The 12203-nt window shown below is 34.5% G+C and overlaps 3 protein-coding genes across 3 annotated transcripts; 2 read left to right on the top strand and 1 right to left on the bottom strand.

The window, feature by feature from the left end:
* Window positions 1-368: 368 nt before the first annotated feature.
* On the top strand, window positions 369-1993 carry LOC119831623 (general odorant-binding protein 2-like). The gene is made up of 3 exons (XM_038355051.1): window positions 369-610; window positions 1089-1269; window positions 1728-1993. The coding sequence occupies exons 1-3, from the start codon at window positions 482-484 to the stop codon at window positions 1904-1906; spliced, it is 489 nt and encodes a 162-aa protein (XP_038210979.1). The 5' UTR covers window positions 369-481; the 3' UTR covers window positions 1907-1993.
* A 3124-nt stretch (window positions 1994-5117) lies between these two features.
* Window positions 5118-6550, top strand: LOC119831624 (pheromone-binding protein 2-like). Its single transcript, XM_038355052.1, has 3 exons — window positions 5118-5240; window positions 5769-5949; window positions 6216-6550. The coding sequence occupies exons 1-3, from the start codon at window positions 5121-5123 to the stop codon at window positions 6395-6397; spliced, it is 483 nt and encodes a 160-aa protein (XP_038210980.1). The 5' UTR covers window positions 5118-5120; the 3' UTR covers window positions 6398-6550.
* Window positions 6551-9600: 3050 nt separating this feature from the next.
* On the bottom strand, window positions 9601-11024 carry LOC119831622 (general odorant-binding protein 1-like). The gene is made up of 3 exons (XM_038355049.1): window positions 10872-11024; window positions 10328-10508; window positions 9601-9827 (listed from the first exon to the last, which is right to left on the bottom strand). The coding sequence occupies exons 1-3, from the start codon at window positions 11010-11012 to the stop codon at window positions 9646-9648; spliced, it is 504 nt and encodes a 167-aa protein (XP_038210977.1). The 5' UTR covers window positions 11013-11024; the 3' UTR covers window positions 9601-9645.
* Between the last annotated feature and the right edge of the window lie 1179 nt (window positions 11025-12203).

The raw sequence follows: 12203 nt of genomic DNA, 5'->3' as shown, positions 1-12203 counted from the left end.
GTGATAAAGAGGGTAAAACCGCGGCAAGAAGTGTAGTTTATAATAATCTACCATCGTTCTACATGTACATCAATTCTTATGTCCTAGGCATGTTTTACTTTGAGTCTATAATTCAAAACCATGTACTGTGACCAAATAAAGTTGCAAAAATAAACACTACACATCGGTTATAAGTTTCAATATTGATTGCGGTTAAATTTCTAGTATATTATCAATACTTCTTCGTAAGTGACTTGCTGAAATTTCAATTATATGTTAAACCTTATTCAATTGTGCGTTCTTCATCGCTCAATGAACAACCAAGTGAATCTCTACCACTAGTCACACGATTATAGGCTCTATCCCTTTCAAGTACGGGTGACAGTACGGGCCATTAGAATTTTGCGCCTTAATAACATATACGGAGAAAGAAAAAAGTTTTTCTTAGATATAATGAGGGAATTTACTGTAGTGAGGCATTAAGTAGGGGCAACTTGGCAGGATGGTGGCCAGATGGGTTTGCTTGGTTGTTATTGGTTTGGCGGTTACGAGCTCTGTTAGTGGGTTGGCAGAGATCATGAGCCATGTCACTGCACATTTTGGGAAGTCTCTGGAAGAGTGTAGGGAGGAGGTGAGAATTTTTCATACATTTTGGTGTTATTTTATTGGAATTTCTTATAAAAATATATGCATAAAAGTTTTAAAACACTGATGAATTTAATTATAGAACTAATAATATAACATATGAAAAAAATTGCCATAAAATTCTATTCTAAAATTACCTAACCTTTAATAGGTAAAAAAGTGGAATTCGAATGTCAGCAGAAATCCTTTCTTTTAGAAAAATATGTTTGTTTGTTTGTCTTATTTCACGTCACAACAGAAGGATGTTGCGATATGATTATTTGCGTCCGGAGATAATTAGGAGGCTAGAGAGTGGCATAGGCTACTTTTTACCGCGGGGAAACATCTTATACCCGGGGGATTTCATTTCACTAGGCCGCCGGAAAGCTAGTACAGTAATAAAGTCTTGCTATTTAATTAAATTATACTTATGTAGTTAATCAGTTCATTAACATAAACAGTCAAAAAGTAATAAATACACATAGTCAGGGCTAACCCCGGAGATCCTGGAGGCGTTCCAGCATTTCTGGAGCGAGGACTTCGAGGTGGTGCACCGGGAGCTGGGCTGCGCTCTCATCTGCATGTCCAATAAGTTTGCGCTCATGCAGGAAGATGCCAGGATGCATCATATGAACATGCATGATTATGTCAAAGGCTTTCCGCAGGGTTAGTGTCTACATTGAGATGTAATTTCACTTTTTTAAGATAGTGATTCTAGAAAATTCTTACCCTGATCCATGATGAGGTTTCGTGATCTTAGCTATTAAAATGAGTTAAGCTATTATACATATTCAACCGACTTTGAAAAAGGAGATAGAAGAATTCGATTTTTTTTTTTTTGTGTCACGGCAGAAGTTCGTCTGGGTGAACCGATTTTGATGTTTCTGCTTCTATTTGAAAGCTGGCACGTCCCATTTGGGTTTGGGTTTACACCATTAACACTGGTTAAGTTCTGACAATTTTAAAGCGGGTTTAGTTCTATATTAAAAAATTATATAACCCAAAAATTACATCGAGTCGAACAGCACAATATCTATAAAAGTAAATTATGAACAAAAAAGTGTAATATAACATTAAAATAGTATAAAATATATGTGTAAACTAAACAACAAATATTTATACAGGAGAGTTGCTCTCATCAAAAATGGTGGAGCTGATCCACAACTGCGAGAAGCAGTTCGATGATATGGAGGATGACTGCAGCCGCGTGGTGAAGGTGGCTGCCTGCTTCAAGGTTGACGCGAAGAAAGAGGGCATAGCACCCGAAGTCACTATGATAGAAGCAGTTCTGGAGAAATACTAGATGTTGATTTTTATGTTGATACTGGCTTGCTTCCTGGACCTTTGATGTGTTTAATGTATATTCCTGAATATTAAAGTTTTCTCAAACTGATTGCGATATATTAGCTTCAAAACCTTACCTTTCTGATCCTTTAATTTGAACTTGGAACCTAGATAAATAAAATCTTTACATATTTTTCCGGTTCCACATTCAAAGGGCCTATTACACCCTACCTGATCTTACAAGAACTTCGCCTGACGTCTGTTTGTCTGTCCATCCGTCTGACACGAGGCTGCATCTCATGAACCGTGATATAGTTTGTTACAAGATAGGTAGACAGTTGACATTTTCATATACATATATTTAAAAAAATAATAAAAAAAAACCGTTAAGCAACTTGGTGCAGTCATAAATTAGATGGGTGACCAATTTTTTGCAGTTTTTTTGCTTATTTGTTCCCGCTTGGTGACGCGAGTTCGACTCGCACTCGTATGTAACGAAAGCATATCATTATAAATCATATATAAACACTACCTCTCAAAATAACTCTGTTTTGTAGAAGATTTTGAAATGTATTCAAATTATAGGTTTAAATCACATAAATTAATTACAGCAAAACAAAATGAAAATACGCGTTTAGTTATAACGAAGAAATTAATTAAATTAGCGCAACGAATTGAAGTAATTAACACTAGAATTATATTTAGCTATATGGTATTTCATTTCTAGAAAACTCGTAAAGTATCACAGCAATGAATGTAATGCAAGAATTCAGCTTCACTTTTGGCACCAAGATGTTTGAGTGTGGGAAAAAGGTAAATTATTCGCTAATGTTCTAGAATGTTCGATTGAAATAATTGGAACATTTAGTGCAAAATTTTATACGTAGGATGGATTCCATTAATAGTCGTATATAAATCTTTAAATATATATAGCACAAAGGTGACTGACTGACATAGTTATTTATCAACGCACAGCCCAAACCAATGGACGGATCGAGCTGTAATTTAGCATGCAAATAAATGTTATTACTTGGGCATCCGCTAAGAAAGGATTTTGATATATTTCATTTAATCTCTTTAAAATTATATTAATACTATTTGTGCCACGCCGTTTCACCCGTGCAGAAGCAAGTTTTTATATATCTAGAGATGTAGTGAGTGCAAGTATTTCTATAGTTAATGTGCCATTCGGGTACGTAAGCTACACTTGTAGTATCGTCAAAAAACGTTCAGCGGTTTTCACGTGAAAGAGTAACATACATACATGCTCACAAACTGCACTAGTATAATAAGACGGATGCCATACTATACTTTACTTACTTACTTCAACGGTGCATCAACCCCCAAACGACACGAAGTCTTCAGCTTTCGCGCCCTAACACCCTGGTCTTATAATCATTCTGGACTTCATTTGATTGGAGAGTCAATGGTGGCGAGGTCAGAGAACTGGGCGCTTATTGATCGGCTTTCTCTAATAAGTATATAACTATACCATGAGAGTATTAAAAGTACTATGGAAATATATGTAAAATAACTAAACTCATTACCTTATAATACATCTTTAATAATTTAAACAAATAGCTTAATTACGCTGGCGGCATGGCCCATGATCTTCTAGACTTCTGGAATAAGGACTATGCACTAAATAACTTGGGCCTCGGGTGTCTGGTGGTGTGTGCGTTGGCTGCGTTCGATCTGGTTGACAATGATGGAAACCTCGTGGTTAGTAATGCTGAGGGATATTTAATGGCTAACGGCGCTGGTAAATATTATGACGTTTAAAATAAACCTTTAGAAAGCCAATTCATTTTTGTAGACATTTCTTAACAATTGAGGCGAAATTTAATTAACATGATTCTGAACATTAAAAAATTATCACGGATATAATACTGTTGCTGTTACACTGTGAATGGAATCGATATTGATCATAGTCTTTAAATGACTTGAATATTCATAAACAATTAAATTAATTTTTTTTTTCATTTTTGTTTAAAAATGTGTTTATAGAACTATTATTTTCTACATCTCATAAATCTTATTACGGTTAGGAGCTGAATATAATGCAATTATTAAATGCTATATGTAGTTAGTGGGTAGCTCAATCAACATTATTATTCAAAGGAACAATCTGTACACACGAATGTTATTCGAATTAACAGATGAAGTAACTGCAAAGACTTTAATCAACCTGTACACCACGTGTCGGAGCCGCGTGACAGGATCCCACCACTGCAAGGTGGCCCTGAAGGTTGCGGAGTGCTTCCGAAGAGACATTTGGCAACGCAGTTGGGCCCCAGATGTTAATGTGATCTTCTCCAGCAAGAGACGAGCACAGTGTCCTGATTATAGCATCTATTGAAGTGCTTGTTTGGTTTGAGCCACTTCTTTTGTAGTTAGAATTGAAAACAGAGTCAAATCAATATAAAATGTGCATAAAATCATTTAATTGATGTTTCATAAAGAAACTATTAATGTGAATGGAGATATATATATATTGCGTTTGATTTAAAATGAAGTCAGTAAGGATTCATCGTAGAAAGTATATACATAGTATTTTCTTGTGTTTGGTTTCACGCGAGTATTATACATTTAGAAATTAAAAACTTTTCAACGGATTTTAAACGCGATTTATTCATTATATTATTAACCCGACGTTTCGAACACTTTGCAGCGAGCGTGGTCTCTCAGAATGTCTCCCCGTGACCACGCTCGCTGCAAAGTGTTCGAAACGTCGGGTTAATAATATAATGAATAAATCGCGTTTAAAATCCGTTGAAAAGTTTTTAATTTCTAAAAGTATATACATATTTTAATGGTAGAGATGCATAATAAGAAGATCTTTTTAAATGATGATCTTACTGCATTTTTTTGCCCTGCTAATCCGATTGTGATGATTGTTTTCTTTGATACCGAGTGCCTCCCGTGCTCCCGTATTATGCTATTTAAATTTGGTCTAGTTTTGATAATTTGAAGGCGGTTTTCTTGAATAGTTATCTAGCATTTACGTCGCACTTAAAAACCCATGTACAGTCTCACCAATTACTGATTCCTTAATTACTAAGCATTCACTCGTTCAGTTTTTAATCACATCCCATCCCATCCACTATTCCATCAATTAAACCCATCACAACCGGCGATTAAGATCAATTACAGCTAACTATTAATTCAATGAAACCCTTTATAAGACGGCGATTACAGGCGGCAAACCATAAGTGTCAAGTTCAGTGGATAATATGGCTAAGTATTTATTTCTTTTAACAATTGTAACAGTAACTGGTGCGCTGGCGTCTCATGAAACGCTGAAGAGTATAACCTATAGCTTCTTAAAGGTGTTAGAAGAATGCAAGCATGAGGTTATCCTACTAATATTATAAATCCGATAGGTTGTAAGGATGTGTGTGCGTTTGTTGCTCTTTCGCGCAAAAACTACTGAACCGATTGCAATGAAATTTGGTACGTAGACAGCTGGACAACTGGAATAACATATAGGCAACTTTTTATCCCGATATTCCTACGGGATACGAACTTATGCGAGTGAAACCGCGGGACGCAGCTAGTATTTTTGTAACTTTTATAATTGATTATTATTAAAGAAGACTACATGTGAGAATTGAGAATTGCGCATTAGCTATTTCTTATACAAATTTATATTTCACAGAAAAAAATCTTATTCATATCAAAGACTCTAATTAAGTTGTCAATCGAAATTCAGTGAGCAATCAAACAATAGGACAGGGTTCATCGTATTTTAATGATTTCACTAATTGAATTTCAAAATTGGTAATTATGTTTGTCAGTAGAGCGATGCTTTCAATTATCATTAGTCATCTTTATTCCATAACATTCAGCGCCATTTGTATGACCCATTAAAACTGTTGCAGTTAAATCTCACAGACAACATTCTAGTAGATTTATACCACTTCTGGAAGGAAGATGCTGCGCTAATCAAGCGTGATACAGGCTGTGCTATCGCGTGCATGAGCAAGAAGTTGGACTTGGTAGATCCTAGTGGTAAGCTGCATCACGGCAATGCGCAGGAGTTTGCTCTGAAACATGGCGCAGGTAACACATTGCAAAGATTTTCCAACAAACAGTAACAAATACAACTTATAGAGTGTTTTTTTTTCAGTATAACCACAGATAACATATTACTATATGTATAAATGAATTAGTAATTTATGGTTATGTTATAGGTGCATTGTAAAAAAACAGGTTGTTTTATAAAATCAAATCAAATGTCTTTCGCTCGTATATAATTTACAGAGTATTACAGTATGTCCAAATATCTCACAACGGAACCGTAACTTTTAAAAGAATTATTATTTTAGATGAAGAAGTAGCCAGAAAGCTGGTGACTATGGTGCACGAATGTGAGCAGAAACACGAAGTCAATGACGATTTGTGTCTTCGAGCCCTAGAAATAGCAAAATGCTTCAAAGGCGGCATTCACGAATTAAATTGGGCGCCAAAAATGGAGGTTATGGTTGGGGAAGTACTAACTGAGGTGTGACCGTCTGCGGAATAATCTTTGTCTATGGTTTTATTAATTGTAGCGTGTATTGGTAAAGATAGATTTGATTTGTTCATGTTTTGATAATGAGTTTGTCTATGTGAATTAATGAATGGGTATATGGACAAAGAGTAGTTAAATTGTAGAAAAATATATATTTCATAAAAAAGGAGAAAATGACTTTTATTGTATATTTTTCTAATTATATTTTTATTGTTATCTTTCTTATTAATTATTTACTAGCGACCCAGTAATGCGATGCGATGCAGTAATACATGTCACATTAAAATTAAACTGCCTCTTAAATCACGTTATCTGTTACAATACCCCAATCAAAATCTGTTGCGTAAATTTTATAACAGACACACAGACAGCGAAAAGACTATGTCTTATACTTTGAATTTCTTTATATAACTTAAGCAGCTTTCTCTTCCAGACAATAATAATAAATACTAAAATATTAAAATGTACCATTACATAAACTAACAAGGTTCATTAAGTTATTCTTGTAAAGTTAAATAGTATAAAATCATTATACATTAACTAAAGACCAAAGCACGCCAGCTAATTGAGTTTTGATGTCTAGTTGTGGCTATAAATCTAGATCGGCTTTAGCTGAATAATGGCTGGATTATCTAGTCAGTACTGACTTACACGTCGGCTTGGCTACACGGTTAACTGCGTAATAACTTTGGATGTGATTAAATTGCACCCGAACCTGGTTGTATGTGTATCACAGCATCCATTGTTATGTTTTTGAACATTAATTATGCGATAAATGATTAGATTAAAGGGACAATATAAATGCATTTACCTACTACCTGTCCTTATGTTTATCTTTATGTAGTTCTCACAACATTACATAACGAAAACTTAAAAATACAGATAAGACCTATATTGTCCTATTAATCGTCATTAGTCAGTATGGTGATACAGACTTCAATGGCAAGGGTGTGGAGTGAAATTGTCTAATAATATTGTAACATAGGTTCTAAATAAACGAGAAATAGTAATAGGATATTTATTGAATCTCATGTCAACAATGTTTTGTACATATATATATCAACGCCAGATAAATATTACTGTTACCATCTATATATATAAAAATGAATTCCTTTATCCCTTAGTCACGATATCACGCGCTGGACTGATTTCAAAAATTCTTTCACTATTTGAAAGGTGCAATTACACAGAGTGGCATAGGCTATATATGTTCCGCAACAGCTAGTTTTAATTATAAAAGAACTAGCTGCGCCCCGCGGTTTCACCCGCGAAAGTCCGTATCCCTTAGGAATATCGGGATAAAAAGTTGCCTATATGTTATTCCAGTTGTCCAGCTGTCAACGTACCAAATTTCATTGCAATCGGTTTAGTAGTTTTTGCGTGAAAGAGCAACAAACACACACACATCCTTACAAACTTTCGCATGTATAATATAAGTAGGATCAAGAAAAATGGCAAACAAAAATGATGTTGCAACTATTATTGGAGATATTAAGAAAATGCCACATTTACAAAATAACCCTAAATATATTTAAGTATACAAAACAATTAGTAGAATCAATCAATCGCATCTAAAAAGGTTTTGTTAAATAAATTCAAACAAGGGTAGGGCTAAATTGCAAATGTCGTTTCTTAAAACGAAATGCACACCTGCGACCGGCATTTACAAAAGGTGACGGCAATACGGACAGATTGTGTTTGCACACACAGAACTCAGGGCACCGTCTGAAAATAAGATTTAATCCATGCTATATAATAAATGTGAATGTGAGTCTGTGTGTCTGTCCTGCACGGTTTGAACACTGAACGGATTTACATGCAATTTGGTACAGAGATAGTTTGAGACCTGGGCAAGGATATAGGATGGTTTTTAACCTACACGGGAATAACCCCGGTCTGTCTATTTTTCCCTTTGACTAGGCGGCCGAAGCCGAGGTCGAAAAGCTAGTTTAAAATAAAAGAATATAAGGTAACAACTAATTCAATGAAAGTGCTAATAAAATTAAAGGAAACTGGCATAAAAAACCTGTTTTGAACGTTTTCGGTGACTCACAAAATCAATCGAATTTTATACTCTATTGAATATATTATACATCAATTGAGTTAATATTTTATAGAATATAAAATTTAAAGTTCATTGTAGTTATCTAACTACCTAGCTAACGCTAACGCTGTCTCTAGTAAACTATATTTCTTTACAATAATTTCAATATTAATGAACCTTCTACCTACTACCTACTAACTACATATATGATTTCGCAATGAAATAAGACATTTAATTCTAGCCACATGAAGCATAGAATGTAAAGCTTTATGGGTTTGTTGTACCAACGGTTTGTCCTCTTCCTTTTTAGATGCACTTCTGTGCTGGAACTCCTAAAGCCAATCCGTCAGACCTATGTGAAATGGAACGTCAACGGTGCGAGAGATCGGTGGGATAGGAACTAACGAGAACAATCGAACTGCTCTTACTGCCTTCTATGACCAATGATAGAAGTTCAGATCCTCCATATTTTCGTCAACATTGATGTGGTTATGATATGAGTAATTTAAAACGAGTATTATTTTAACAGAAAATTAAACTGCCACCATACCTTTAGAACTAAATAAAAATTTAAATGGAAACACATGGCAATCACCACCTTTCAAATTAAAACAGGATCATTAAATAATCGGCGTACATTAAAAAGTTAGGTGATAACAAACAACAAAATGCAGTCGAATTACTCTTTTTTGAAATCTTTTGTAAATACATATTTTATATCAAATGGATGTAATAACAATAAAAAAAACGTGACCAACGTTTATTTATTCAATAATAACATATAGCACTACCACCGTAAATAATAATTATAAAACATAAAATAAGAGCTAGCTGACGAGACTTTGGGAGAAGCGTAAATCTAACAAATCCATATAAACGAAGCCGGGGTCCAGAATATTTAAAACTTAATACAATATCATTATCGTTAACAAATAGTCTCAAATCTTATAAATTATTTATTGCACAAACATCTTTATAAATAAATTGTGAAACAAATTCCATATCATTTATCATGTACTTCGACCTATGTTGTTTGTCGAAGTTAGCGAGTTTATTTAAAAACAATTCTTAATTTAAATCATAGAATATGAAATGTCTCCAAAAACAAACGCTTGCATTTCTAATAGATATTTTTATGATATTTATTTGATATAATAGCATAACATCTTAAAATTTAGAAAGATTTGAGACTATCCTTATCCTAAATATCAGTCAGTAACTCTTCAATAATGGTCTCCATGGATGGAGCCCACTTCAGCTCGTGTATCTTAGTTTTGAAGCACTTGGCTATCTCCAGGGTCTTGTTGCAGTCATCATTGTTATCTGCGTGTGTGTTCTCACATTCGTGGATCATTGACACTATTTGCTTTGCCATGTCGTCGTCTGTGAAGGACAAGATAGATTAATGACCAGTTATCTAACTTCTTTGTTACGAAGTAATGTTTGAATGAGCGATAACTTTTTCATCGTATGTATGATATGATATAGAAGGTTTAAACTCAAATTCAAACATTTATTGATTCAATTAGACTTCTTATCGAAGCATTTTTGAAACGTCATAACATAGTTTTAACATACCACCGGTACGGAAAGCAGTTTCTATAAAAAAGAGCCGGCAAGAAACTCTGAAATGTACTTACACGTCGCGAGTGTGTTGCCAGCTTTTAGACGTTTTTTTCTAGTTATATAACAAATCTAAGTATGGCGTTTGATGTAGAAGATATAGAAAAAAATAGCAAATTTTGAAATAAATCCAATTTTTATATGTCCTACTTTAAATTCCTTATTACTTGCCTGTTTACTGCCGACTATCTAAAAGTGGGACTTTCTATTAAATTGTCATAATATATTTGCTTTTTGTAATAATTTTACACGAAACGTACCAGCTCCATGAGTTTTCGCAAACTCATGAGTCTTGCCGTGATGCAGCTTCATATCATCAGTGATAAGATCGTGTTTGGACGCCATGCACATGATGGCACAACCCACGTCTCTATTGATCAGCTCATACTCCTCTTTCCAGTAGTTGATGAAGTCTTGCATGATGTGGTCGCCTAAGTTCAGCTGGAATTATAAAAAATAAGACATGCATCTGTATCGCTTATTCCTAGTACTAGCGGTCCGCCCCGACTTCGCCCGTGGTACATAATAGCCTATAGTCTTCTTCAATAAACGGGCTATACATAGCGTGAAAGAATTTTTCAGATCGGACCAGTAGTTCCTGAGATTAATGCGATCAGACAAACAAAGAAACTCTTCGGCTTTATAATATAAGTATAGATTCGTTATAAGTTACACATAATCTTGATGTTCATATATAAATAAAATATTTCACTAATACAAAGTTTCCTCAAAAACACAATAATTATACGTAGCCGAAAAAAATGCAATAATATTAGATCACATTTCTTAATTAAATTGTCATACCTCTTTCTTACATTCATCCAGAGCTTTCGCGAAACCCGTGGTCAATTTCTTCATAATCTCCTGCGAAGACTTAACCTCCAAAAACTGGAAGGAGCAAACCGCGCAAACCGCTAGCAGGCGCCATCTTGTTTTGGACGCCATGTTGGCGATCTGACGGACGTCCTCTATCTGGAACCTTATAAACGCATTTTTATTATCGTTTCCTGAAGAGTGAATTATTTTTCTATTACAGCGATTCCGTACATACAAATATTACTTTTGCTATTCTTAATTACCACTCTAAGTTTCAGAGAATATGAGTCGGTTGAGTAATATTATGTTCCAGAAAAAATTGTCTGTAAGTTCTCTCATATTATCTTTTATATTAACAACTTACATTTATAGGTAACTGGGTTTTATCAATGCGTTTAATTTTTCTGTAAAGATTATAAAGTTAAAAAATAAGAACTGTTCACATAGATGTTCAGAAACTCACGCATTAAGTGGCTGAATTGTCGTTGAAAACTAGGACGTAAGTTATTCTAAAATTTTCCTAGCATTATAACCTGGGCTCCTTTCCGAGTACACTATACCTCTAAAGCCCAGTCTAGTACTTATAAATTGCCATGTATTGACACTAATTGCTGAGAGGTGTCCGCTGCATCCTCAGCAAACGCTACATTAAGCTGTAATTAAAGTACAACGATAAAAGCAAACGTATTATTGGCTGATAGGGCATTATATGATTTATTACTTTGATTATAATGGGCGAACACCCGCGTCGTTGCCCGATGTGTAATTAAATTAACTAGCATTGTGTAGTTTTTATTAATTAAATAGATTCTCATGAAGACAATACCAGTCGCAACTAATTGTACTATTCGCAATTTGCTGACTTCCGCATTTTATCATATTATACTAGCTGCGCCCCGCGGTTTCACCCGCCTAAGTCCACACGCCGCAGGAATATCGGGATAAAAAGTTGCCTATATGTTATTCCAGTTGTCCAGCTGTCTACGTATCGAAGTTCCTTGCAACCCTTTCAGTAGTTTTTGCGTGAAAGAGCAACAAACACACACACATCCTTACAAACTTTCGCATTTATAATATTAGTAGGATAGAACTAGTAGGATTTCATAATTATAAGCGAAGCTATTAGCGTACAACTTACTTCATTAAAAATCAAATTGAAATATTGCAGATAAATTATAGGCTCTTCTTTAGTAAATACTTGAATTTTCCTTGCAACAATAAGAGGGTATTATTATTGTGAAATAGAATGGATGATTCGTAACCAGTTGGAAGATTTCCTACGCTTAAACAATACCTAAACATCCCAAGGCATATCCTTAA

This window comes from Zerene cesonia, chromosome 14 (genome assembly GCF_012273895.1).
Source record: "Zerene cesonia ecotype Mississippi chromosome 14, Zerene_cesonia_1.1, whole genome shotgun sequence".
Taxonomy (NCBI): Eukaryota; Metazoa; Arthropoda; class Insecta; order Lepidoptera; family Pieridae; genus Zerene; species Zerene cesonia.
This window is presented reverse-complemented; position numbering and strand designations above follow the sequence as displayed.